The sequence below is a fragment of the Myotis yumanensis genome, unplaced genomic scaffold (genome assembly GCF_028538775.1).
Source record: "Myotis yumanensis isolate MYYU_CA2020_CCGP unplaced genomic scaffold, mMyoYum1.0.hap1 SCAF_7, whole genome shotgun sequence".
NCBI classification, from domain to species: Eukaryota; Metazoa; Chordata; class Mammalia; order Chiroptera; family Vespertilionidae; genus Myotis; species Myotis yumanensis.
Window position 1 is genome coordinate 13,103,760 of NW_027223758.1, and position 25,932 is coordinate 13,129,691.

General features: G+C 40.3%; 1 protein-coding gene and 1 non-coding gene across 4 annotated transcripts in view; both read right to left on the reverse strand.

Annotated features, from left to right (window-relative positions):
• Window positions 1–25,932, reverse strand: part of GINS1 (GINS complex subunit 1) — a 28,586-nt gene that overhangs the window by 497 nt on the left and 2,157 nt on the right. Inside the window, exons 1-6 of one of the 3 annotated variants that reach the window (XM_070421405.1) lie at window positions 23,791–23,976; window positions 22,268–22,332; window positions 13,602–13,700; window positions 12,723–12,813; window positions 9,855–9,971; window positions 2,266–2,340 (exon numbers count right to left, since the gene is read on the reverse strand). In XM_070421405.1, the coding sequence (XP_070277506.1) occupies window positions 2,266–2,340; window positions 9,855–9,971; window positions 12,723–12,813; window positions 13,602–13,700; window positions 22,268–22,332; window positions 23,791–23,865 (522 nt within the window). In that variant the 5' untranslated portion in view covers window positions 23,866–23,976. Of the gene's footprint in view, window positions 1–2,265; window positions 2,341–5,261; window positions 5,357–9,854; window positions 9,972–12,722; window positions 12,814–13,601; window positions 13,701–22,267; window positions 22,333–23,790; window positions 23,977–25,932 lie in introns of those variants that run through there. The other 2 variants (XM_070421406.1, XM_070421407.1) reach the window with 2 other exon arrangements.
• On the reverse strand, window positions 5,434–5,540 carry LOC139014837 (U6 spliceosomal RNA). The gene has a single exon (XR_011472362.1). It is a non-coding gene; the product is annotated as a U6 spliceosomal RNA (small nuclear RNA).

The following is a 25,932-nucleotide window of genomic DNA, read 5'->3' on the forward strand; positions in this document are numbered from 1 at the left end:
TAAAGACTTCTGAATTCTAGTTGGTACTTTCCTAAGGGTTTGCATTTTGAATTCATGCACAGGAAGAAAAACAAGGACACGTTTCCATTAAACCTTTTCTAGGATTTGAGTCTGAACATTTATTCTAATAACAAGTGACAACTATTCTCTTTGTCCTTTTCAAGGATTAAAAGAATTTGTAACCTATGAAGTAGGTGCTGTTCACACACCGTGTTGTGAAGACACCAGTGCCAGCTAACGCTTGTCCTCCATGTCCTGAGAGGGCACCGATTCTCATTCTGAAGTGGAAAGGAGTCTTCTTGTCTGATCCCCTCTCAACACACAGGGAGTTAAAACAGAAGTAAACATGTCCTAAACTTTGGAGTGAGGAGGAACAGGAAGCAAGCTCATGTGAGCAAAGAAATCTCAAAGAAAGACATACTTTGGTAAAAATGAAAAATATTAGAAAGTACAGAGCAAACAGCCTTAGGAAATAATGCAGTAGGAGAAATTATCAAAACTATTCAAGGAAGCGAAATGTAACTTCAGCAGCACTGTGCACCTGAAGGTTCCTCCTCACAAACTCAAAAGGTCTTATGCAAGACCCATGACCAAATACATACCTCCAAACGTGTCATGAAAACACACAGGCCAAGGACTTTTACCTAACATGTTAACTGAATTATTAAAGTCTTTAGAATGAATAATATAAAAAAGGGGGCCTATCACCACCACTACCCCAAAAGAAAAAGAGGGGTGACATTATTAAGGTGTTTAAAAGTTATTCCAATTTCTTCTAAAAAGAAGGGGTTCTGATTTCTAGACAAACAGATAAATGTTTGCCATACTGATAAGCATAAATGAATGTATGGTAAGAAAATATCTATTAATATTTTATATGATATGGACAGATTCCATAGAAAACTGATTTTAGATGTGGTCAGACATTTTTAGAAACCCCTTAATACCAACTATAGTAGATTACGTTTTTAAATTTTGTTCCCATTTTTATAATGAGAGGTGGGGCGATACTGAGAAACTAAGTTACAAGCATCACCAAGGGGAAGGCTTCTGCATGGTCCACACAGAAAACAACTAACACAGGAGCAGGATGAGGGGCTCAGTTGGGTTTCCACCTGCCCCAGCCCCACCCAGGACTCCCTGCCACTGAGCAATCACCACCATCTGGGCACACTGGTGGGAAGATCAGCCATAAGCTTGAGAAAGAAATTCAACCACAGGACAGTGTTTAGGGGAAAGTGACATTTTCTCATATCTTGCTTTTTGAGGATAAGCTTTATTCTTGTGAACCAGAGCTTCACACTGGGTCCTCCAGAAATACAGATTTTTATGAAAGCATTAATTTATCAGTATTAATATTAATCCACTAGTATTATTCAATTCATCAGTATCCTACTTCCAAGAGGACACTGGGAGGGAAATTTTGCCTTAACAAAGAGATTTTATTTAGTGCACCCTGAAAATCTGTCTTTAAAATATTCAGTCTTTGTTTTAGGAAACTACTCAAGGCTCTAAGGGTATTTGTAAAATAAGAGATCAAGTCACCCTCTCTTAAGGAAATTAGTCCAAAAACCACAAAACCTGAAGCATGCTTTTCCTCCAGGCATAAGCAGAGACACTAACCGGCTGATAACAAGATGGAAAATAAAGAAAGAGTGGTTTTCATTAAGTCATTTTTCCTCCTGTATTAGTGTGACTACAAAAAATTAAAATAGGATAAATTTAGCTAATATGAAATTAATCTAATGTGAACTTGAAGATTTCTAAGGAAACAATGTTAAGATTATTTTGTAAGGAAAAATTTGATTTGTTACAACTTCAAAGTTTTAGTCTTTCCCTATTAAATTCTGTTAATATATTACTTAGAAAATTTTGATCTATCTCATTATTTGCTAAAGAACTAGGGTTTATAATGTAAAGTACAAGCTAAAAATAAGTGCTTATCACCTGTTAAAATATAATTCAAAGGATCTAAATCCAACATTTTCATAGTGCCTTAACTAGAATAAAGCCCATTGTGATCATTTCCCTGGAAAAGACTTAGTGTTAAATACAAGCAATATTCTAGGAAATTAATTAACCTTTTAATATATGCAACATTTCCCTCAACCTTTTTTTATATTTATAAAAAGTAGTCTTACACTAACCAAAATGCTTAGATATATAAATGGTTATCACAATATGATATTTATTTTGTTACTGCTTTCAACGTTCCCATCATGCAACACTCTTATAAGATTTAAAGTATCTTTAGACAAAAAATACCTGGCTATTTTTTTTTAATAGGACTGAAGTACCATCGTCAACTTCAAATTCTCCATAGTCCTTTAGACATCGCACCTGAAAGGAAAAACTGATGTTTTATCTAAATTATTTTTTAACATGAAATGACCACAAAGTAAATAAGGATTATCTAAATACTCACAAAGTAAAAGTATTGGGCTTTCTGTTGGTTTGTATACTCTCTGAGTACTTGAGCCTCATACTCCTACTGTGGAATGCTAGTGGTTCTAACTGTCCTGTTTTGATGGAGAGGAAGAAGAATGGCTAAATCTTCAAATGTAAAGTGTGTTGTGCCGACAGCAAGGAAACCCAGGGAGCTGCGTTCTTTTCCCTCTGCAAATCCTGAACTATCAAGCAGTTAAAATATATATTTACAAAGAAAAGAGAATGTTCTAGATCAATTCCAACCTGCCTCTTTATGGTTCCCTTCCATGAAATATCAATATCTGAAAACAGACCATAGGTGAGTCTGCAAAACTTGTTTTAAAAAGATTTTTTCAATTTCATTTGACAGACTCTTTCCCAAAAATACTTACACGTAAACTATGGAAGAGCAGATGCAGACTCATGTTGTAAGAATCAGGAGAGGTTCTTAGTCAGAAGGTGGGAGGCATCAGACTGCCTTTTGATAGACCCTCTACAACTGCAGAGCAAAATGTTCCTAGAGAGAAGGTTACATTCCTGACTATAGTTCCAACTGCTGCCACAGGAAACCAGGACATCTTTTCATCTTATATAAGAACTCAAAACTGGAGTTTATTTTCCTGAGTACTAGGATTAGTATTAGTAAAGCCAACTCAAAAATAAGTCTCAGTCATCTACTTTTCCTAGGTAATTTCATCATGTCCTGTACTTCCTCTGGAATTCTACCATGACTCCTCAAGGTATTTTAACTTAGTTTGAGAAATGCTATTCTAGAAAATTACCTAGTACCAATAACACCTTTTTATTTCTTTAAACAGATTATGGAAAATCACAAACATATTCAAAAGTAAAAACACTAGCCCAGCTGGTGTGGCTCAATGATTGAGCATCAACCCGTGAACCAGGAGGTTGCTGATTCGATTTCGGGTCAGGGCACATGCCTGAGTTGCAGCTAGATCCCCAGTAGGGGGCTAGGCATGTAGGAGGCCGCCGATCAATGTTTCTATGATGTTCCTATGTCTCTAACCCTTTTCCTTTTCTCTCTCTAAATATCAATAAAAACATTTTTTTTTTAAAAAAATAAAAAGACTGCCCTAGCTAGTTTAGCTCAATGGATAGAGCGCCAGCCTGTGGACTGAAGGTTTCTGGGTTCGATTCCTGGTCAGGAGCACGTGCCTGGGTTGTGGGCTCAATCCCTAGTAGTGGGTGTGCAGGAGGCAGCCGATCCATGATCTGCTCTCATCATTGATGTTTCTATCTCTCTCTCCCTCTCCCTTCTTCTCTGAGATCAATAAAATGATATTAACAACAAAAAAAGTAAAAAGACCAATACTACCAAACTCAATGTCCTATCAACTGGCTTCAACAATTATCAACATCTGGCCAATCTTATTCCCTTATCTACTTCTAAATTTTGAAGCAAATCCTAGACATAATTTCATTTAATCTATAAATATTTTAGTATCTATTTCTACAAAATGAGATTCTTTTTATTTTTTTTTTATTTTTATTTTTTTTGGCTATTCCGAACTTGCTATTTATAACAAGGGAGTCAACCATAGCTTGCTTGTGTTTTGGCAGAGACTTAAAGAGAGGCGAATGGGTGGGGACTCTTTAGAAGGGGAAAAGTGGAAGGCCCAAGTGTGCCCAGGCTGCTGGCCTGGGGAAGCAGGAGGCAGGCTAACGAGAAGCAGGGCGTCCTATGTGGTTGTTAGGGAGCATATTTTCTCTTCTCTGATTGGTCCTAAGGTAGAAGCAGGGACAAACTCACAGAAGCTGTCAGCTATTAATCAAGTCCTGGGTATTTGGGGCCCATGGCTACAGGGCTAATCATTTGACTTCGAAATTAGAGATAGCAGGCTGACTTGCTACAAGTCTGCCGTGGCAGGTCGGTTATGGCAGATAGGGGGTTGGTTTCCAGGGCAGGTAGCGCAGCTGTGGACCAGGGTTCTGATTTTATACGTGGTCTGGCCATCGCCTGTGTGTATATTCAGTCTCTCACCAGCATATAAATATTACATTGTGGGGAAGGGCAGGTTTTATTATCATTCTTGAAAGAGCCACTGACTTGGTTTTTCTTTTTAACAATTAAGAAACTCAGATTCCCTACAATAAAGTATGCTGAAGGGAATGGATAGAAGTTGCTTTAATTTTTTGTTTTTAATGAGTCTTCCACACACTAGGCCATTAGGAATCCAAGGGCCTTATCTCTCATTTACTCTTGTGTCTAGGCCGGCCGTGGACAAACTACAGCCCGCGGGCCGGATCCGGCCCGTTTGAAATGAATAAAACTAAAAAAAAAAAAAAGACCGTACCCTTTTATGTAATGATGTTTACTTTGAATTTATATTAGTTCACACAAACACTCCATCCATGCTTTTGTTCCGGCCCTCCGGTCCAGTTTAAGAACCCATTGTGGCCCTCGAGTCAAAAAGTTTGCTCACCCCTGGTCTAGGCCCTCTTGTAGGCGAAGGAGGACCTAGCGATTTGTGGGTGGTGCTTGTTGTTTAAAGTTCCCCAAGTATTACAATATGAAGAAATGCAAGCATAATAGTAAAAATCTTGCACCCAACAATTTGACACTTAGGTGATGGGGTCCAACCCCAGCAGGTCCAGGGGTCCCCAAAGGTGTGGATGGAGTCGGTGAAGAAGGAATGACACGGAGACAGCGTTCAGTTGATGAGCAGCCTAGCCAGGTTCTCTAGCCAGGTTCTCAATGAGATTCTTTTTAAAAAATACAATCTCGCCCTGGCTGGTTTGGCTCAGTGGATAGAGCGTTGGCCTGTGGATGGAAGGGTCCCGGGTTCGATTCTGGTCAAGGGCATGTGCTCATGTTGTGGGCTCAATCCCCAGTGGGGGGCAGGCAGGGGGCAGCCGATCCATGATTCTCTGTCATCATTGATGTTTCTCTCTCCCTCTCCCTTCCTCTCTGAAATAAAAAAAAAACCAACACAAAAAAACAATCTCAATACCATTACTGCATCTTATTGAGAGTTTTTTTTAATTTAAAATATGGAATGCTTCATGAATTTGAATGTCATCCTTGTGCAGGGGCCATGCTAATCATCTCTGTATCCTTCCAATTTTAGTATATGTGCTGCTGAAGCAAGCACTTATTAAGAATTTTTAAGCCCTAGCCTGTTTGGCTCAGCGGATAGAGCATCAGCCTGCGGACTGAAGGGTCCTGGGTTCAATTCAGGCCAGGGGCATATGCCTGGGTCACAGGCTCGATCCCCAGTGGGGGGCGTGCAGGAGGCAGCCGATCAATGATTCTCTCTCATCATTGATGATTCTATCTCTCTATTCCTCTCCCTTCTTCTCTAAAATCAATAAAAATATATTTTTTTAAAAAAGAATTTTTAAATCATGAAATATCCAGTCAGTATCCAAATTTCCCCATTTATCTCATAAGTTTTTTTAAAGTTGCCATGTTCAAATAAGAGTCCAACAAAAGCTGCACACTACATGTTACTAATGTCTCTTTCTTAATCTGTAGAGTTCCTCCCCCCCCCTTTTCCCTTCTTCTTCACAATTTGTTAAAGAAACTGAACATTTTGGTAGCTTCCCATAAACTAGATTTTGTTGTGGTTTCCTGTGGGTCATTTAACATGTTCCCCTCCCTACCCTGATTTCCTATAAACTGGAAGTTAGGTCTAGAGGCTGGATCATATCAGGTCTGGTTTTCTGGCAAACAGTGTTATGTATGTCCTTTTTCTTGCAAGACCTTATGAAGCACAGAATGTCTATCCCTTTTTGTATTTTTAAAAATATATTTTGTTAATATATTTTTATTAATTTCAAAGAGAGGAAGAGAGGAGAGATAGAAACATCAATGATGAGAGCGAATCATCAATTGGCGGCTGCCTCCTCCACACCCCCCATTGTGGATTGAGCCCACAACCCTAGCATGTGCCCTGACTGGGAACTGAACCCTGACCTCCTGGTTCATGGGTAGACACTCAACCACTGATCCACACCAGCTGGCTGACTATCCCTCAGGATGTGTGGGCCCCGAGAAGAAAGATTCATTTGATGTCCTTGAAAATGAATCTATGTGCTGAGATGGACTCCCCATGATCAAGGGAGGGCCTAAATTTTCTAATATCATGTGGGCAAAAGGTTTAGAGTTGGTCATGTGGAAAATAATATAATTAATAATAATGCAAAAATAAACTGTTTCACGTACTCACAACTGTAAACCGTCCTTTTGCCCACCCCTGTAATAAGAGCCTAATGGCCACTTGCTGACAGGGACTTCTCCTTCTCACATACTCTGCATACCAGGAACAGCCAGGAAGACTGAAATCTCTGCTTTATGCACTATGCCACACTGGTTTACACCGTCTGAAGGGATGCCCTAGTTTCATCTTTTTTTTTTTTTTTTTATATTTTATTGATTTTTTAGAGAGGAAGGGAGAGAGATAGAGTTAGAAACATCGATCAGCTGCCTCCTGCACATCTCCCACTGGGGATGTGCCCGCAACCCAGGTACATGCCCTTGACCGGAATCGAACCTGGGACCTTTCAGTCCGCAGGCCGACGCTCTATCCACTGAGCCAAACCGGTTTCGGCCCTAGTTTCATCTTTTGAGGAATGGACTGAGAGCTGCCTTGTCCAACTGGAACTATGCAAATTATATCCTTATTTGCATGTATACTAACCAACCAGAATTGCATGATTTGGACCAATCAGAACTGTACAATTTGAAAACCTCATTTACATGAAATGGAACAAAACGGAACCTATGGGTAAGAAAATTTCCTATAAAAAATGACCTCTCCTGCCCTGGCCAGTGTAGCTTAGTTGGTTGATCCCATACTCTGAAAGGTCTTGGGTTTGCTTCTTAGTCAGGGCACATACCCAAGTTGTAGGCCCAATCCCCAGTTGGTGTGCGTATGGGAAGCAACCGATTGATGTTTCTTTCTTCCTTTTTTTAAAAAAATATATTTTCATTGTATCAGAGAAGAAGGAAGAGGGAGATAGAAACATCAATGAGAAGAGATAATCATTGATCAGCTGCCTCCTGCATGCCAGGAATCGAACCGCGTCCTCCTGGTTCATAGGTAGATGCTCAAACACTGAGCCACACGGCCAGGCCAATTGATGTTTCTTTCTCACTTCGATGCTTCTGTCTCTCCCTCTTCCTTCCTCTCTCTCTTGAAAAAATATTTTTTTTAGAAAAAAGATGACCTCTCCTTTGTTTCAGTAGAACAACCCTTTCTTTCTGCCAGAGGCTGTTTCTCCCTGGGTTGCAAACTATTACATGAATAAAGTCTCTCCTTTTTCTGCTCCAATGCCTTTTGAATTTCCTAATGAATGATAAGTTAATCAGTGGGTCTAGGTCCATACCCATTCATTATTTTTTATTTTTTTAAAAATATATTTTATTGATTTTTACAGAGAGGGAGAGGGATAGAGAGTTAGAAACATCGATGAGAGAGAAACATCGATCAGCTGTCTCCTGTACACCCCCTACTGGGGATGTGCCCGCAACCAAGGTACATGCCCTTGACTGGAATTGAACCCGGGACCCTTCAGTCCACAGACTGACGCTCTATCCAATGAGCCAAACTTGTCAGGGCCATATCCATTCATTATTAAGGTCTCTATTAACTTTTCACTTAAGGTTTTAGTAACGAATTGCCTCCATGCATTAGGGTTACAAAGTATTATTAATCTAGTTCTTTTATTCTTGGTGCACTTATTAGCAGCAATTCTTCTACAAAAATTTTTTCCTTATAATCTAGCTACCCTGAGATAGAGTTTGTACAGTAAAGGCAGATGGATGCTTTATTCCATTCTTTTACTTATTGCTTTTCAAAGTGAGTTGCAGCCCTCATATTCTCCAAGGGGACCCAAAGAGGTTTTATTTTTTTATATTTGTCATAACTGTTATTGTTTGGTATCATTATGCATTCAGACTTCTAACATAATTGATGTGACTCAATTCAATGCAGTTACTCTTCATTTTCATGTTCAAAGTGCCCCTTCTTTGGCAAGTGGGAACTCCTTTAAATCAGTTCCCAAACTTTAGAGCACTCACATAGACCTTGATACTTTCTGTGCTTTCTAGAAAGACAAGGTATCCCATGCTCAGTTTGTACATTTTTTATTTAAGACCAAGAATTAGCCTTTTTATCCCCAAGGAGTCCTGGTTTTCTTTACTGGGAAATTGCATTTAGACTCCACAATTTGAATGCTCATAACTACTGGGCTGGTTGTTTCTAGGCGTTTTCAGTGGAAAGAGCTAAAAAGTACTTCAACAAAAAGAAAGAGATGGCCCTGCCCTGGCAGGTGTGGCTCAGTTGAAGCGCCATTCCACACACCAAAAGGGGCAGGTTCAATTGCTGCTTAAGTAATAGGTTTGATCCCAGGTTGGTGCGCATGTGAGGAGGAAACCAATGGATATTTCTCTCACATCAATGTTTCTCTCTCTCTCTCTCTGAAATAAATTAAAAATAAATAAATAATTAAAAGGAGATGATCCAACTGGACTCCATGCTGATATTTCAAACTTGAGTTTGGGAATATAGACTTTTCACTTAACTTTTTCATTTTAAAATTCAAATCTCTTTTCTCTTATTTTAAAAATCTTGGTTCCTATTGCTATACTTTTTTGCTCTATTCTTCAACATATAAATTGTTTCAAAATAACAGTAACTATTTTTTTTTTTAAATATATTTTATTGAATTTTTACAGAGAGGAAGGGAGAGAGATAGAGAGTTAGAAACATCGATGAGAGAGAAACATCAATCAACTGCCTCCTGCACATCTCCCACTGGGGATGTGCCGGCAACCCAGGTACATGCCCTTGACCGGAATCGAACCTGGGACCCTTGAGTCCGCAGGCTGACGCTCTATCCACTGAGCCAAACCGGTTTCGGCAACAGTAACTATTATTACTGAGAATATGACTATAAAAATACATTAACATGTTTACAATTCTTTTCATCCTTAGAACATACCCACTAGCAACATACAATCAATTTATGTGTTTTAAAGTAATTTAAAATAATTCCAGTTTGACTAATCCACCAATTTAAAACATAGGTTCATTTCATTTTGCTTTCAAAATTTGTGGGTTGGTTTCCCACTTTGATTTAATAATATATAAAACTAGAGGCCCAGTGCATGGATTTGTGCACCCATGGGATCAATCGGGCTAGCCTGCAGGTATCGGCCAAAACCCGCTCTCCAACATCCCCCGAGAGGTCCCAGATTTCGAGAGGGCGGTCCTTGGGTGACGCATCCTGGAATCGGGCTCCCTCCTCTCTGGTTTCAGGTATGTCACCTGAAAACCGCAGCTGCCAAGTCACTACAGCTCTGCAGCTCCTGCATTGAGTGGCTGCCCCCTGGTGGTCATTGCACATCACAGTTACCGGTCGGATGGTCACTTAGGCTTAAATCCACTTTTAAGTATACTTACTTCAATATATAAACTTTTGGGAGGTTTCATATCCTGTGTAATATCTAAACCTTCATCTCCTCCCAATGACCTCATATAAGTAGCAAGAGACTTTTTGTAATGATTGAACCATTCCACCTGCAAACATAAAAATGCATTTGACAAAGTTTTAAGAAAACAAACTTGCAGAAATTGTATACTCATCTTTTAAAATTAAAATACCAATGTCATATTTCACAGAGCTAGAACAAATATTCCAAAAATGTATATGGAATAAAAAAAAAACACCCTGAATAGCTGCAGCAATTGTGAGAAAGAAAAACAAAGTTGGAAGAATCACAATACCAGATCTCAAGTTATACTACAAAGCCACCATAATTAAAACAGCCTGGTACCGGCACAAGAACAGGCATCAGATCAATGGAACAGAACAGAAAACCCAGAAATCAACCCAAGCCAGTACGCTCAACTAATATATATATATATACATATACACACACACACACACACACACACACACACACATTCAATTAATATTTGACAAAGGAGGCAAAAACATACAAAGGAGTCGAGGCAGTCTCTTCAATAAAAGACTTAAATGTAAGTTGGGAAACCATAAAAATCCTAGAAGAAGCCATAGGCAGCAAAATCTCAGACATCTCTCGTAGCAATATGTTTACAGATACATCTCCTAAGGCAAAGGAAACTGAAGAGAAAATAAACAAATGGGACTACATCAAAATAAAAAGCTTCTGCACAGCAAAAGAAACTATCAACAAAACAAAAAGAGAGCCCACTGAATAGGAGAACATATTTGACAATGACACATCTGATAAAGGGTTAATATCCCAAATATAAGGAACTCATACAACTTAAAAGGAAGACAAATAATACAATTAAAAAATGGGCAAAGGACCTAGACACTTCTCCAAAGAGGACATACAGATGGCCAAGAGACATATGAAAAAATGCTCAAAGTCACTGATTATCAGAGAAATACAAATTAAAATGACAATGAGGTATCACCTCACACCTGTCAGAATGACTACCATCAACAAATGACAAGTGCTGGTGAGGATGTGGAGAAAAGGAAACCCCTAGTACATTGCTGATGGGAATGCAGACTGGTGCACCATTATGGAAAACAGTATGGAGTTTCCTCAGAAAATTAAGTATGGAACTGCCATTTGACCCAGTGATCCCACTTCTAGGAATATATCCTAAGAAACCCAAAGCACTGATCAGAAAGAATGTATGCACCCCTATGTTCATAGCAGCACAATTTACAATAGCTAAGATCTGGGAACAGCCCAAGTGCCCATCAGTAAATGAGTGGATAAAAAAGCTGTGGTACATTTATACCATGGAATACTATGCAGCAGTAAAAAAAGAAGACTCTCTTATCCTTTGAGACAGCATGGAGGGACCTGGAGAGTATCATGCTAAGTGAAATAGGTCAGTCAACCAAAGACAAGTATCACATGATCTCACTCATATGTGGAATCTAAGTAACAAAATAAACTGATGAATGGAGTGGATCTAGAGACAAGGAACAGAGTGCAGAGTTTCTGAGTGAAGGCGGGGGAGGGTGGGTGGGTGGGAGGTAATCAACCAAAGACCTTATATGAATATATGTAGAACCCATGGGCACAGACAATAGGGTGCTGAAGGCCTGAGGTGGGGGGTGGGGGTGGGCTGAAGGGGGTCAATGGGGAAAAAAAGGGGACATATGTAATGCTTTCAACAATAAAGTATTATAATAAATAAATAAATACATACATACATACATACACACACACATAAAATAAAAATAAATAAGCCTGGCTGACGAGGCTGTGGTTCAGCATCCTCCAGTGAACCAGGAGGTCACCGTCTGATTCCCAGTCAGGGCATTTGCCCAGGTTGCAGGTTCAATCCCCAGTAGAGGGCGTGCAGGAAGCAGCCGATCAATGATTATCTCATCACTGATGTTTCTATCTGTCTCTCCCTCTTCCTTCCTCTCTGAAATCAATATATATATATAAAAAATAAAAATAAATAAATATAATTTCCAACATCCTTAGGGATTGGACTAATATTAAGTTAATTTGTAGATAAACTTTGGTTATCTGAAATCTTTGGTTATCTGGACACTTTCTAAGAGATTAAAAGTTTAAAGATAGAAATTACAAAGGCAATGCAAAATAAGCAACACATATTTGGTCTTTGTAAAGCTCTAATTATGATGATAAATGTGATGTAGTACATTCATAGTTTTATATAAATTAATGACAGTTAATATATCTAAAGGCTGAAATTTAAGCTTTAAAATTTTCATCTCGTTTATATGCATTTCTGTACCAGTATGTTTACACTTACATATAAAGTTATACTAGAATTATGAAACTGAGAACCTTATGAATAATAAACAGAAAAAACTAACAATTCAGGGAGAAATGGTCTTTGCCTATTCAGTCTACTTTTTAAAAAAAGAAAAAAAAATCGTATCTTCTTATTTGGTAGCTTTTACAGAAAACAGAACATTCTTATCTGATAGAGAAACTCCAAAATCTTCGCAGTTTTGTGCTGATTTTTTTATTCGTACTAAAATTTTTTACTTCTGAAAAAGTTGAAATTTCCAGTTACTACTATGATTAAATGCTTTTCTGATTATTTATACAACTAAGACAATCATTTTTTTAGACACGAATGACTTATGTTTATATACTAATATTATAAATGTCTTATAATTATTTTGATATTGATTTTCCCAAGTCTAGACTACATATTACAAAATAAAAATGTTAAAACAAAAAACAAAAAAATAAATACTAATAAATATATTATAGAACAATGCCAGAACCTCAGCATTTTCCAAATTCATAGATTTGAATAATAGTGCTAACTTACTTCTTCAGCAGACATGTGAAATCGTAAAACATTTGGCAGAACACTTCCATATTCCCACCTAAGTGCTCTAATCCGAAGCAATCGGTCATACCTAGGAGATTAAGAAGGTATTAGATGCTTAAAAACAGGGATATCAGAAGCTGTTTTGATCAGAAAAGACTCAAATTAATCTAAATGTACTACTAGTATGTGGACTTTATTTAGCTCCCAAGACAAACAAACTGAAAACTTGCCATCTTGGGGACAAGGCAGAAAATAATAATGTTGATTAGATAGAAGTCTTATTGATTAGAGATGCATACTAAAGTATTCAGTGGTAAAAATGTCATGATGCTCTACAATAGTGGAGCATAAATAAATAAAACAACATAAAACATTTATGGCAGCCCAGCTGGCATGGCTCAGTGGTTGAGTGTCCCTATGAACCAGAAGGTCACGGTTCGATTCCCGGTCAGGGCACATGCCTAGGTTGCTGGCTCAATCTCCAGTGTGGGGTGTGTAATCCCCAGGTGTGCAGAAGGCAGCTGATCAATGATTCTCTCTCATCATTGATGTTTCTGTCTCCCTCTTCCTTCCTCTCTGAAATCAATAAAAATATTAAACAAAAAAAAACAAAAACAAAAAACATTTATGGCAAAATGTTAAAAATTGTTACACATGTATGGTGGGTCCTTGGGGGTCCATAACATTATTCTTCCTAGTTTTATGAATATTGTAATTTTTCATAATAAAAATTTTAAAATGGAAAAAATAATTTAGAATGTTTATAGAGAGAGACAAATTTAAGAATTTGTTTTCCATTTGAAATGGTTAAAAGGAAACCACATGGAAAATGCTCCATTATTCCCTAACACCCGAAGCAAAATCTGAGAGGCTTACAAGTATGCTATAGTGCAGCGTCGATTTCTTAGCAAAGAACAGTGTCGAAATTTGATGGTTGGTATCAAATCACTTCGTCCACCTGACTTCGCTTCATTCCTAGTAACATTTGAATAGGAAAAGAACAAATATGTCTATTTCAGTATAAATAAAATTTTTAAAGCCAACTAAAAACTAACATGTTTATTTCTCATTTTTTCTAATTCTTTATTGTTGCAAGTTTTACATGTCTTCTTTTTCCCCCAGTGACCTCTCCCCACCTGCCAGCACATGCCCCCACACCCCTATTGTCCGTTGGTCATGCTCATATGCATGGATACAAGTCCTCTGGTTGATCTCTTACCCCACCCTCCCCTGCCTTCCCTCTGAGGTTTGACAGTCTGTTCAATGCTTCTATGTCTCTGGATCTATTTTTTGTTCACCAGTTTATGTTGTTCATTATATTCTACAAAAAAGTAAGATAGCATAATGCTCTCCAGGTCCATCCATGCTGTTGCAATGGTAAAAGTTCTTTCTTTTTTACAGCAGCATAGTATTCCATTGTGTAGATGTACCAGTTTTTAAAAAATTAAATCTCTATTGTTCAATTACAGTTGTTCCTCATTTTTCTCCCCGTAGCTCCCCTCCACCTGGTTCCCACCCCACCCTCTGCCCTTACCCCCCTCCCCCACTGTCCTCATCTATAGTTGTACGATTTTATTCCAGTCTCTTCCCACATCCCCACACCCCTTTCCCCCCGAGAATTGTCAGTCCACTCCCTTTCTATGTCCCTGATTCTATTATAATCAACAGTTCATTCTGTTCATCAGATTTTTTTGTTCACTTGATTTTTAGATTCACTTGTTGATAGATGTGTATTTGTTGTTCATAATTTGTATCTTTACCTTTTTCTTCTTCTTCCTCTTCTTAAAGGATACCTTTCAGCATTTCATACAATACTGGTTTGGTGGTGATGAACTCCTTTAGCCTTTTCTTATCTGTGAAGCTCTTTATCTGACCTTCAATACTGAATGATAGCTTTGCTGGGTAAAGTAATCTTGGTTGTAGGTTCTTGGTATTCAGCACTTTGAATATTTCTTGCCACTCCCTTCTGGCCTGCATAGTTTCTGTTGAGAAATCAGCTGACAATCGTATGGGTACTCCCTTGTAGGTAACTGACTGTCTTTCTCTTGCTGCTCTTAAGATTCTCTTTGTCTTTTGCTCTTGGCATTTTAATTATGATGTGTCTTGGTGTGGTCCTCTTTGGATTCCTTTTGTTTGGGGTTCTCTGTGCTTCCTGGACTTGTAAGTCTATTTCTTTCACCAGGTAGGGGAAGTTTTCTGTGATTATTTCTTGAAATAGGTTTTCAATATCTTGCTCTCGCTCTTCTTCTGGCACCCCTATAATTCGGATGTTGGTACGCTTGAAGTTGTCCCAGAGGCTCCTTACACTATCTTCATATTTTTGGATTCTTTTTTCATTTTGCTTTTCCGGTTGGGTGTTTTTTGCTTCTTTGTATTTCAAATCTTTGACTTGATTCTTGCGATCCTCTAGTCTGCTGTTGGAACTCTGTATAATATTCTTTATTTCAGTCAGTGTATGCTTAATTTCTAGTTGGTCCTTTTTCATATCCTCAAGGGTCTCACTAGATTTCTTGAGGGTCTCACTAAATTTACCGGCGGTTTCTAGAAAATTCTTGAAAAACCTTATAAGTGTGGTTTTGAACTCTATATCCAGTAGTTTTCTTTCCTCCATTTCTGTCATTTGTGACCTGTTTCTTTGTCTCCTTATTTTTTATGCTTCCCTGTGTTGATAGAGTGGCTTTCTGTGCTAGGTGTCCTATAGGGCGCAGTGGCTCAGCCTCCCCAATTACCTGAGGTGGACACTCTTGGGGCACCCCTTTGTGGGCTTTGTGCACAGTCTTGTTGTAGTTAAGCCTTGATTGTTGTAGGTATCACTGGGAAGAATTGACCTCCAGGCCAATTGGCAGTGAGAATCACCTATGTCTACGGTGGGAGAACTTCTGTGCTGGAGACACCCTTATGGGGCAAGGTTTGCTTCAGTGGGGCTTTGGTGCTCATTGAGTCTGCCTGCTAAGTGTGTCCCTTATGGATCTGAGGAGCTGTAATCTGGATGGTCCCACTCTGACCACTGGGTACACTGGCTCTTGGATCTCTAAGGAGGTGCTAATTTAGCCTCTGCCTGAGGCTACCCAGCAGGAGCTATGGAGAGATCTCAGATTCCTCTTCTTTGTTTGGGATTTGGAGGTGCCCAGATGAGGCCCAACTGTGAAGCAATGCAAGCTGCTGTGGGGCCTTGGGCCTTCTTTTGGATGTTCTGGTTTTCTCTGACCCAGCTGCAGTTTGTTAGGTAATTTTAGATTGCTGTACTGCCGGGAGCCGGTCCATCCTTGCTGTTTCAAGGGACCTGGCATATATGGCATACTGTTCTTAATATGTTTGCTCACCTTCTTGGCGCTATGTGTTTTAACCAAGGTCACCTCTCCGAGAAAGGTTGTTTCCCCAGGTGGGGATTTTTCCCTGAGGTTAGGGAGGGGATACAACCCCTTAATTAAGTGCCAGGTGGGTAGTTAAGCTACATAATCTTTACTCCCTGGAATGGAGATGAGAAACGCCCTAACCTTTGTAATAGAAATTGACAGGATTAAAATCGGCTGGTATAAATACGGATGTAACAAGACAATAATCATCAGATCCTAACCAGAACCTAGCCAGAGAACATGGCAAAAGATCCTGGACAGAACCTGGCTACAGAATTTCACTGGAGAACCTAGACAGAACATGGCAAAAGAACCTGGATAGAACCTGGCTAAAGAACCTGGTGACTGAACCTGGCTGGAGAACCTGGAGAACCCAGCTGGAGAACCTAGCGAGAGAACATGGCACCAGAACTTGGTTGGAGATCCTGACCAGAACTTGGTTGGAGTTCCTAACCAGAACTTCGCTGGAGATCCTGACCAGAACTTCGCTGGAGATCCTGACCAGAACTTCGCTGGAGATCCTGGAGGGAGAACCTCGCTATGCTGATGAACTGAAACCAGTTTCCATGTCATTCATTCTTCGCCGACTCCGTCCACACCTTTGGGGATCCCTGGACCCGTTGGGGTTGGACCCCAGCAATTGGCGCCCGAACAGGGACCCTTAGGTAAGCCCCTCATCCCCCTAGGTAAGCCCCACTCTCGGGACGGATAGGAATCCACCGTAGGAAGAGGGTGGATAGTCTTCGCCAACTCCGTCCACACCTTTGGGAACCCCTGGAACAGGATTCCCCTAGGTAAGCCCCCCCCCATTGAGAACCCCCACACTCGGGACGGATAGGACTCCACCAGGGTGCTACAGACCCCCCTATAGAGGATAAGTAGGGTAAGAAGGTGGATAGTACAGAACTTAGATTGAGAAGATGTGCCATACTGAGTCCAAAGAAAGAAGACTCTGTATTGATCTTTAGATTAAGAAGATGTGCCATACTGGGTCTAAAGAAAAAAGACTCTGTATTGATCTTTTAACACATATGCTTGCTAGCAGAGGAGTTAAGGTTACTCCCAGTCAGACGGAATGTTTTATACAAGAAGTATGTCCATGCTTTTCTGAGGAAGGAAAGGTGCCGGAAAGGTAAATGTAGAGGCATGGGTGAAGGTAGGCCCAAGGAGCCTTATCCTTAACCCCACTGCAGCCTTTCTACCCCAGAAAAGTGCAGGATTGGAAAGCTCTCCCTGGGGTGATAGATCAGGACTCAGGTAACAGCGGAAAGCGCCAATCCTACTCTTAAAATGGATACAAGAGAGCATTTGGGGTTTTCCTTTTTAATGCCTGCTTTGGATTGAGTAAATGCATTACGTGCATCACCACAATGGACCCAGAGAAGCTCCTTGTCTCATCGTTCCAGAGACTTAGAGTTGCCCCGATGACAGAAAAGCGGAAAAAAGAAAAGGAAGGCTATGCAAGGGACTGAGGTGCCAACATGGGGTCAGCTGAAGAAGTTAACAACTGAGGCCCAACAGATGGTAGAAAAGCAAGAAGTGGAAGCTACTCTCTCAGCCAAGTCCGAGGACTCTGAGTAAATCAGCAAAAGAAACTTCCATTTATCAGAAACTCACTTATTTCGTCAAATGGAAAGACTTACTTACAGGAGCCTGGAAGGGACCTGATGTACTTTTAACCTGGGGGAGAGGAGATGCTTGTATATTTCCACAGGATGCAGACTCACCTGTGTGGATTCCAGATCGTCTAATCCGACCTTATGTCACACCACCCTCCGTCTCCTCCTCATCCTCCTCCTCCCCGGTATCATCCATATCGTCTGAACCCAGAGGGCACAGGTGACTCCTCCCCAGACAACGACACCACCATCAAGCACGGCCCTGATGGACCCTTTGATACAGCCCTTCAACTCGCTGACGCTTTGGGAAGCCCGTCGCCAATGACGCCACCCGCTAGCCAAATCAATATGGACAACCAAACCACCGACTTGAGGACAGCTGAAATCCCTTGACTAAAGAGGCCAGCAACCTTCTACAGGAACAAGGCTCCATGTGCGCTCCATCCACTATGTTTATAGCTATGCTCGCTATCATTGCTTGTCAGTCTTCTTCCAAGTCTTAAGCAACCCAATCAGAGAGGTGGCCGCTGATTTACATGCGCTATCATTTAAAAAATAAAAAAGGGGGAATTTGCCGGGAGCCGGTCCATCCTTGCTGCTTGACACAGTCGCTGCAGAGAAGAAACATCTGCACAGCATGTGTTTCAAGGGACCTGGCGTATATGGCATACTGTTCTTAATATGTTTGCTCCCTTTAGCACTATGTGTTTTAACCAAGGTCACCTCTCCGAGAAAGGTTGTTTTCCCAGGTAGGGATTTTTCCCTGAAGTTAAGGAGGGGATAAAACCTCTTAACTAAGTGCCAAGCGGGTGGTTAATCACTTTAACTACAAACAATCACCCTTAAGCTACATAATCTTTACTCGCTGGAATGGAGATAAGAAACGCCCTAACCTTTGCAATAGAAATTGACAGGATTAAAATCAACTGGTATAAATACAGATGTAACAAGACAGAGAACCTAGAGAGAGAACCAAGAGACAGGACTTAGCTGGAGATCCTAGACAGAACCTACACAGAACCTAGAAACAGAACCTAGCAAGAGAACCTGGCTGGAGAACCTAGAGACAGAACCTAGAGACAGAACCTAGCAAGAAAACATGGCAAGAGAACCTGACTAGAGATCCTGGCTAGGCTGCTGATCAACTGAATGCTGTCTTCGTGTCATTCCTTCTTTGCCGACTCCGTCCACACCTTTGGGGACCCCTGGACCTGCTGGGATTGGACCCCAGCACTGTACCAGTTTTTTAATCTACTCATCTGCTGATAGGCACTTAGGCTGTTTCCAAATCTTAGCTATTATAAATTGTGCTGCTATGAACATAGGGGTGTACCTGTTTTTTTGGTTTTATTAGCAGTTAACCTAAGCAGTACCTGCCTCTATTTCAGAGCTTTTATTAATATGTTAAAAGATAAAAAAGCCTAAAGCCAAATAATTTGCCTAAGATCAGGCTATCAGCATTTCATTTAACGATTTAATACTTTGCACTTTTGTACACTGATTAATCTCCATTATTTCCAAAAGACAAACATTGGAATTCCTTTATCATCCTAGAATAAGAGACAAAATGAATGTCATGGTTCATAACATTATGATCCTCTATTATATTTTTTATATGTATTACTGCCCATTATAATTAAGTGAATAAAAATGGGAGTCAACATGGTCCTTCATTCATCCAACAAATATCTGTTGATCTTCAACAATGTGCATGTACTGCACTTCAATGTGCTTCACACAGAAAGGAAATTTTGGTTCTACCCTATGTACATCTCCTTAGATATTGGGCAAGTATGACATTTTAAAATCAAATGTACAATTACTTATGGGTATAGAATTTCATTATTACAAGATGAGGAGTTAAGAAGATGAATGGTGGTGATAGTTGCACATTATTAATGTATTTAACACTACTGAACTGTACATTTAAAAATGGTTAATATGGCAAATTTTGTTATATATATTTTAAAAATTGGAAAAACAAAAACAAAACAAGACCAGATGTACAGAAAGAATAAGAACCAACTTTAGAGTTTTAAAAGGAACCAGATAAATATAAAAAACAACTCCTTCATGCAGTGTATGTTGCAGGCCCTGCAAACAGAGCCAAAATTTATGTGCCATCCAATCATGTCTTCTGGATCTGTTGTACACATTTCTAAGTCAGATTATTCACCACACTGTTTACAATATGCTCTGGATTACAAAGTAATAGTACAAATAAAATACATCTAACTTAACTTCAGAGTACTTTATTAAGCACAGAAGGATTTGCTAAAAAATTTACATTCACATGAGTAATTTAAAATAGATTTCCTGTGATAAATAAGTTTAACCAGAAACTGGTAATAGTGATTGTCTCCTTAAAAATAAACTAGGAGGATAAGGAATAGAATTTTGGGATTATGAATTTGCAAATGGTACAAATACAGGAAAATCATTCCCTTACTGGACTAAGGTCTATTAGGCCACATCCAAACATGTTTTTTTAAAAAATATATTTCTTTATTGATTTCAGAGAAGAAGGGAGAAGGAGAGATAGAAACATCAATGATGAGAGAGAATCATTGATTGGCTGCCTCCTGCACGCCCCCCACTGGGGATCAAGCCTGCAACCCAGGCATGTGCCCCTGGCCGGAATCGAACCTGGGACCCTTCAGTCCCCAGGCTGATGCTCTATCCACTGAGCCAAGCCGGCCAGGGCCCAAACATGTTTTTAACCTGTTCACTTTTTATCTACTCCAAGTCACCTCTCCTTTCACCTAGATGACCAGCATGCCTCCCTCTCCTCTCAGCTTCTCCTTCCACTGTCCACATAGCAGTCAGTGTGATCTTTCAAAGCACAAACATGCTACCACCTGCCCCACACATTTAAAATCCTTACGTGGTGTCATGCTTTGCTTGCTTACAAGCTTAAGCCACACTGGCCTTCTTTAGCAGTTTCCTGAGCATCCCACTCTCTTTCATGACTCTGGGACTTTGCATATGCTGTTCCCTCTACCTGGATTGCTCTCTGCCACAATTACTACCTAGCTAAAAATCTGCTTCTCCTTCAGGCCTCAGCTGAAATGTCTCTTCTTTGGAAAGAAATTCTCAGATTCCTTGATCTGATTATATCTTCACTTCAGTGTTCTCTCTCCTGGCACTCTGTTGTGTTCTTTCATAGCATGTATCCCAATTTGGTCTATCTGTCTTCTGCATTAGACTGTGAGGGCCATAGTGACAGAAATCTTGACTACTGTGTTTACAACCAGAGCCATTTACCAGCACATAATTGTTCAATACATATTTGTTGGGTGAATGAATGAATGTCTCAGGAACTTCCTTTTAGGACTTTAGATTTACTGCAAATCTGTTGCGGTTCAGTCCCACATTCTATAAAGATTTTCTGTATCCATTCTTAAACACTGTACTGAAAGTGTTCCTGTTGTTCTGTAAGCTCCACCACACTACTGATTTGAATATCCAAGTAACTGATAAAATCATTGTACTTAACAAGGCCAAAGATGAAACCTCATGTCACATATAACTTCTCTCTAGTCAGTGGTCGGCAAACTCATTAGTCAACAGAGCCAAATATCAACAGTACAACGATTGAAATTTCTTTTGAGAGCCAAATTTTTTAAACTTAAACTATATAGGTAGGTACATTGTTATTAACTTAATTAGGGTACTCCTAAGACTTAGGAAGAGCCACACTCAAGGGGCCAAAGAGCTGCACGTAGCTCGCCAGCCACAGTTTGCCGACCTGGCTCTAGGTTGAGATCTGAATACCTCATTTCTGATTAGAATTTGGTGTTTTAAGACTCTTTTGTGTCTTATTCTTCACCAAATCGCAGGGACCTCTGAAGTTTGTTATACAGCCCAAACGCTTAGCTCTAACTAGCCTATAAATCTAGAGCCTTCTCAGGTCCAATCTGTAGCCTTTTGTAGCCCTAGGTCTCAATGACCTTCACTCAAGCTACTGGAATCACTACTGTTCCTGCTAAGTTTACAAAATACCCATTCTCTCATTCTGTAAGTGAAAGCAAGCAGTGGAAACCATACATTTCAGTTTGTTAGGGTTTTTATTTGCTCAACTCTCATCTCTTTTAGGTTTACCCTAATATCTTTCAAGACATATCAGTCAAATAACAAATATTTATCGAGCATGTACCATATACCAAGCACTACCTGAATCCCTTTGAAGCAGTGGTTCTCAACCTGTGGGTCACGACCCCTTTGGCGATCGAACGACCCTTTCACAGGGGTCGCCTAAGACCATCCTGCATATCAGATATTTACATTACGATTCATAACAGTAGCAACATTACAGTTATGAAGTAGCAATGAAAATAATTTTATGGTTGGGTCACAACATGAGGAACTGTATTTAAAGGGCCAGAAGGTTGAGAACCACTGCTGTAGAGATAGCCATAATGAACACAAATCCCTTTAATACTGTATACCTAGAGTATAATCAGACTCGGAATTTTAAAAAAAGTCACATCTAAAAACTGATGTAAGATTATCTTTCAATATCACATTTCTTCAATTGTTTTAAAATATGAATTTTATCAAAACTTACACATCAGACTGGTTTTGTTCATATAAAGCTTTCATCTCCTCCAGAACTTGCCTGAGTCCATCCTCCTGGAATATACAAAATGATATTGATCCAAATTCATTAATTCCCCCACCAAGTCTGCAGCAATATTCTATCTATACTATGTTTATATTTGATTTACATATCTTATCAAAAAGCAATAGTCCTTTCACACCTACTATGATGGCTATAATAATAAGTGTTGGCGAGGATGGGGAGAAATTAGAACCCTCGTACATTGCAGATAGGAATGTACAATGGTACAGCACTGAAAAAAAATCTAATGGTTCCTCAAAAAAGATACATATTACCATATTAACCAGCAATTCCACTCCTAGGCATATACTCAAGAGAATTAAAAAACATAATCTTACAAAAACATGTACACAAATGTTTAAAACAGTATTATTCATTATAGCCAAAAAGTTGAATGTATTCCCTGATGAACTGATAAACCAAATATGGTATATCCATTTGATAGAATATTATTTGGCCATAAAAAGCAATGGGGTTAGCTCATGGACACAGACAACAGTGCGATGATGACCAGAGAGAGGCGGGGCAGGGTTGGGTGGAGGTGGATAAAAAGGGTGAGAATGGGGGACAACAAAAAGCATAATAGAATGAAAAAACAAAACAAGACAAAACAAAAAAAAGCAATGCAGTATATGCATCAACCTGGATCAACCTTGAAAACATTACGCTAAGTGAAACAAGCCAGACACAAAGGACAAATATTGTATGAGTCCACTTATCTGAAATACCTAGAATAGAGACAGAAAGAATGGAAAACAACAGTTTAAACATCGCAGGATGATAAAGAGAACAAGAGATCACATAGATCAAGTGTTTCACACGCTGACTGGAGTAGTAGCAATAAAAAAACAGGAAAAAACATAACAGTTATTAGCAGCAGCAGCAGCAGCAAGACTTAGTTACTCCTGTGTCAAGTATTGTTCAGGGACCCTAAGTATGCCATCTCGCTGAGCCCTCTCTACACCAAGAACCGGGCAGTTTTTATCATCATCCCCATTTTCCCAGAAGAGGAAACTGGGCACACAGAAAGCTTGAGCAACTGACCCCAAGTCACCCGACAGGGCCAGAATCCCAGCCTGGCTCCAGAGGCTTAGCTTTTTTTTTTAATTTTTAAAAGTACGTTTAATCCTCACCGGAGGATATTTTTCCATGGATTTTTTTAAGAGAGGGGGAGAGACAGAGAGAAACATAGATGTGAGGGAGACACACTGATTGGCTGCCTCCTGCACGCACCCTGCCCTGGGGCTGGGGATCGAGCCTGCAACCAGGTACGTGCCCTTGACCAGAATGGAAGCCGGGAGCCTTCAGTTCGCAGGCCGACGCTCTAGCCACTGAGCAACACCGGCTAGGGCAGAAGCCTAGCTTTTGCCGGGCGTGCACAGCAAATGCTAGATGACCAGGCAAGCAATAAACGTTTGGATAAGCAAAGAACACCAACACGCCCATCCCGTCCACCCGGTCCCCCTCACATTGAAGGCCAGCAGCTGCCCTTCGGGCGCCCGGTGCAGCTCGCGGACCAGCTCAATGGCCCTGTCGCAGAACATGGCGCAGTCGCCCCAGGCCCGTGGCCTCGTCAACTGCCCGCTTCACGACAAACGGTAGGTCAGCTCCCGGCCGCAATTCTCAGATCCCGCAGTTCCAGGTCCCACCGCTCCGGATCGTTGCCTGCGCCTCCGATCTGCGCTTTGGCGCCAAACGCGCCCAGCCAATAGGAGCACGCCGATGAGCCTCCTGGCCTACGGCGGCCGTAAAGGGACACTAACCTCCACCGCGCAGCCGCACTACAAAAAGAGTCCTTCCCTGGCGAATAGGGGACAGCGGGCGGGCCATTGCTGGAGCCTGTAAACTGAGCAGCTTTCTTTTCGAATTCCCAAGCGGTTAAGCAAGAAACTTGGAGCGCAGCACAGCTTCACATAAACGCATGTTGGTCAACTTCCTTTTCCCATTTGACTAATTCATTTTCATTTAAGTTCAAAGAGGTGTGCACTTTGAGGTTAAGGAAGGCTCAGCCCTGCCTGGCTCAGTGGTTGAGCGTGGACCTAAGATCCAGGCTTCCCAGTCAGGGCACAAGCCTGGGTTTGGAGCTGGATCCCCAGTAGGGAGCGTGCAAGAAGCAGCTGATCAATAACTCTCTATCATTGATGTTTCTCTCCTCTTTCCCTTCTCTGAAAGCAATTATATATATATATATATATATAATTTCGTAAAACGGCTCAGAAACTTGGTGTGCATTAACCTTTTTTTTAAATATTGGTTTTTATTTTATTTATTTAAATATATTTTATTGTGGGTTTTTTTGTTTGTTTGTTTTTTTACAGAGAGGAAGGAAGAGGGATAGACAGAAACATCGATCAGCTGCTTTCTGCACACCCCCTACTGGGGATGTGCCCGAACCAAGGTACACGCCCTTGACCGGAATCGAACCTGGGACCTTTCAGTCCGAAGGCCGATTGCTCTATCCACAGAGCCAAACCAGTTAGGGCAGCATTAATCTTATGACACAGCATTTCCTTTGTTTAGTTTTGCAGTGTGGGTGTTTTGTTTCATGGTAAAGGAAAACCAACTTTTATTGGGCATCTCCTATGACTATGTGGTAGAGGCGATGACATATTTCATTTGCTTCTCAGGATTAACCAACCCTAAGGTGGTTTTTAAGACTCTTGGTACTGAATAGGAAACAGAAGTTAGGTAACTTGCTTAAGGTCACACAGACCGTGTACTTAAGCTTTTGACTCCACGGCACCACCTTTGGTATTAAAGTAGTCATTGCAGCCCTAGCTGGTTTGGCGCAGTGGGTAGAGCACTGGCCTGTGGACCGAAGGGTCCCGAGGTTTGATTCCGATCAAGAGCGCATACCGTGGTTGCAGGCTCCTCCCCAGCCCAGGCCTTGGTCAGGGCTTGTGCAGGAGGCAAGCAATCAATGTGTATCTCTCACATCGATATTTGTCTTTCCCTCTTGCTTCCACTCAATGGAAAAAAATATCCTCGGGTGAGGATTAAAAAAAAAATTGTAAAACAGCTCTAGTCACAAGGTCTACAGAGAGGGAAAAATGCCCTAGATTATAACATCAATTCACATAGCCCTATTCTTGTTTACATAATTATGGAAATTTTCATAACCATAAGATTCAAAAGGTAAGAATTACTGCTATAGAAAATTCATTTTTGGCCATTTTTTTTAAAAAGCAGTATTTTTAAATGAGCAATATTACTTGGATTCATTCTAGCTAACCTGAGAAACTATGTTCCTCTTTTGCAAATATACAATGGATGTATGATCTGACAAATGAGCATGGGAATGACCTCTTTACATTGAGTGCTATTTCCTCTTCAGCTCTACAGTAAGGGATAATTTAGGGAAGGGTTTTTATTAAATACACAGTTCTATAGTGGACTGTGATCCAAAGAGCAAAAGCATCCACAGCTTTCCTTTGCCATAAACCTTTCTAATTCTGAACCTCAGGCCTGAGATTCACTCCCTTACCAGTACAGTGTGGACAACGGTATCTACTTCTGAGGGGCTATGATGATTCTTTATTCCTTCAGCTAATATTTATTTATGATGTGTCTACATGTAGTAGACATTGTTTTAGACACTGAAGATAAAGCAA